Here is a 2,321-nt window from a genome sequence, read left to right as displayed (position 1 = left end):
TGCTTTTTTCAAGTTTTTATTTCAAAAAATAAAGCCGAAGTTAATTTCACATAAATATCTGGGGAGGGGAGGGGACAAGGAAGGGTGGGGGCTTGGCCCCTACCTCCTCTTCTCTTTCACGCTGTATTGTAAAAGCAAAGGGGATGGCTAAGGAAAAAACAATGGGAAGTAGTAGTCAGTGGAAATGTTCTTACCCAGAAGGCCCCCTCAGCCCACCTCTGCCCTGGGGACTGCCTTGGCACTGCCTTACTTTGCCGAACCAGTGGGACAGCCATATCTGCTTCATGGTCATGTGATCAGGGAGAACTTCATTGTCAAAAAGGAGCTGCACCTGGGAAGGAGACGGGCAAAGTTTCAGAAACTATTCTCTTGCCCAGGTCAAGAACTACCAAGTCTACCGTTGACTCTGTTCCTCCTTTCTTACCCCTTTCCGTCCCCTCAAAAAAAAATCTACATGGGAATACTCACATGCTGGGGATTTAGCATCAAGCGATGACACAGGACCCTCCGGAGATGACGAACTTCAGCTCTAACAGAACACCGGACATATTTGTTCTGGGGGTTGGTGGGGGGCGGAAGGGACAGGAAGAAGACAAGATGTGTGAGGGAAGGGTCATGGAGTGGTGAGTCTCCTTAGAGAGGCCCTCCCCTCAGCCCCTCTTACCTGCAGGATGCTTTTATTCTTGTCTTTGCCAGAACTGGGAGGAAACACACACAGGTTAGGGAGCCCTGGCTTTTCCCCTGCCCCCCACCCAGAGCTAGGATATACTCTCTTGAATGGAAGACACTCCCTTACTGCTCGCCTTCTCCCTGGGCCCCTCCCTGGCTCTGGGTCATTGTCATTGTCACTTCATATAGCCCATGACCTATCCTTCACCTCAGCCGCTCCAGGCATAGGCTCAGCTGCTCATCATAGCGATAGTAGTGGGCTTTTGAGTGGTCGAAGCTGCTGAAGGGGAGGCCAAGGTTGCTCAGGGCTGGCTCTGAGAAAGACAGAGTAACAAGGAAAGTGGCAGGTGTTCCACACTCCATTTTCCCCAGGGGGCAAATCTGGGCAGGAGGAATGCTCTGGGGGCTTTACCTTACCCTCCTGCTACCAAGCAACATACCTTCCCCACTGGGCTGGGTGACCCGGTCCAAGCCTCGGGACTGGTAGAATTCTCGGATGCGTTTCTCTTCACCTAGAAGAGGGTAGTATGGGAAGTAAAATATAAGCCCTCTCTCATTCTTTGTTCCTTGAGCTGTCAACCTCTTTACCAAAGCCCTTGCCACCTCAAGCTGCCACACAGCAAGAGTGCTCTAGAGGCCCCTCAAAGTCAAGGTGGTTACTCACTGTCTTGCAAGCCTGGCACTAGTTTGTACACGATGTCCTGCATGACCCGGTCCAGTTTGAGGTTGAGCAGTGGTTGTGTTTCATGGATCTTGATGTTACACATGGGGCAGTACTTGCTGGTTTGGAGGTACTTCACAATACAACTCTTGCAGACTGCAAGAAGAGAAAGGCAGACTCTCAAGCCCTCTGAAAACTTGGGTTTATAGGCTGGCTGCGTTTCCTGGGTGGTTAGGGCAAGCAGCCTAGAGGCTGACAGCCAGCTTAGTGGGATATAGGGCTTGGAAGAAACAGCCAGGGTTCTGGGCACTCACACGTATGAAGACACTCTGTTATGGTGGTGGCATCTACGAAGTAGCCAGCGCACAGGCAGCAGACGATGTGCTCGTTCAAGTCTTTGATCTTTACTCGTACTTCCTCCTGCGGACACACCTTCCGTCAACGATCATTTCCCCAACCCCAACCCGTGTGCCTTCACGATCTGGAAGTCGCCACTCATCAGAGCCCACCGCCAACTCTGCACCCAGCGCCGTCAGCTGATTAGCTCCCAGGGGGTTGACACACCCCCTCCGCCCAGCAGAGGGCTCCGTGCACAGCAGGGGTTCTCTCCAGCCTGACTCACCCGACCTTCCTTTCCCAGGGGAGCCTACAAAACGTCAGCGGCGCAATGCGCAGGCGTCTTAGCCTGGAGTTTGGCAACCCAACCGCAATCGCGCAGGCGCACTGGGCACCCTGTCTCTGCGCAGGCGCACTGGGCGCCCTGCCAGCCACCGCCCGTCCTCTAGCCGGCCCCAGTTCGCACTGCTAGCCGATCGCAGTGGTAACCCTGCCGCCCCTTCACCTCGTTCCGTAGTGGGTCCATCTTGTACACTGACTGGAGCTGGTTCCGAAGCCTCATCGCGATCGCAATCTGGCCCCCCTGAGGAGACGCCATCTTAAAGGCTGATCTCGGCCTGCTACTTCCGGTGCCGCCTGCGGGGCGGGACTTGTC

At 54.4% G+C, this 2,321-nt stretch overlaps 1 protein-coding gene across 1 annotated transcript; it reads right to left on the bottom strand.

Moving 5' to 3' along the window:
* PCGF1 (polycomb group ring finger 1) lies at nt 1-2,321 on the bottom strand. The gene is made up of 9 exons (XM_019969874.2): nt 2,172-2,321; nt 1,645-1,750; nt 1,334-1,486; nt 1,110-1,181; nt 878-983; nt 665-698; nt 469-555; nt 251-331; nt 1-147 (listed from the first exon to the last, which is right to left on the bottom strand). The coding sequence occupies exons 1-9, from the start codon at nt 2,262-2,264 to the stop codon at nt 100-102; spliced, it is 780 nt and encodes a 259-aa protein (XP_019825433.1). The 5' UTR covers nt 2,265-2,321; the 3' UTR covers nt 1-99.

Source organism: Bos indicus, chromosome 11 (assembly GCF_029378745.1).
Source record: "Bos indicus isolate NIAB-ARS_2022 breed Sahiwal x Tharparkar chromosome 11, NIAB-ARS_B.indTharparkar_mat_pri_1.0, whole genome shotgun sequence".
Classification (NCBI taxonomy): domain Eukaryota; kingdom Metazoa; phylum Chordata; class Mammalia; order Artiodactyla; family Bovidae; genus Bos; species Bos indicus.
This window is presented reverse-complemented; position numbering and strand designations above follow the sequence as displayed.

Coding starts and splice junctions, on each gene's coding strand:
- PCGF1 (XM_019969874.2), bottom strand. CDS start 2,264: ATGGCGTCTCCTCAGGGGGGCCAGATTGCGATCGCGATGAGGCTTCGG. Junction 556..664: donor AGAATAAAAGCATCCTGCAG/GTAAGAGGGGCT, acceptor ACCAACCCCCAG/AACAAATATGTCCGGTGTTC. Junction 332..468: donor TGATGCTAAATCCCCAGCAT/GTGAGTATTCCC, acceptor TCTCCTTCCCAG/GTGCAGCTCCTTTTTGACAA.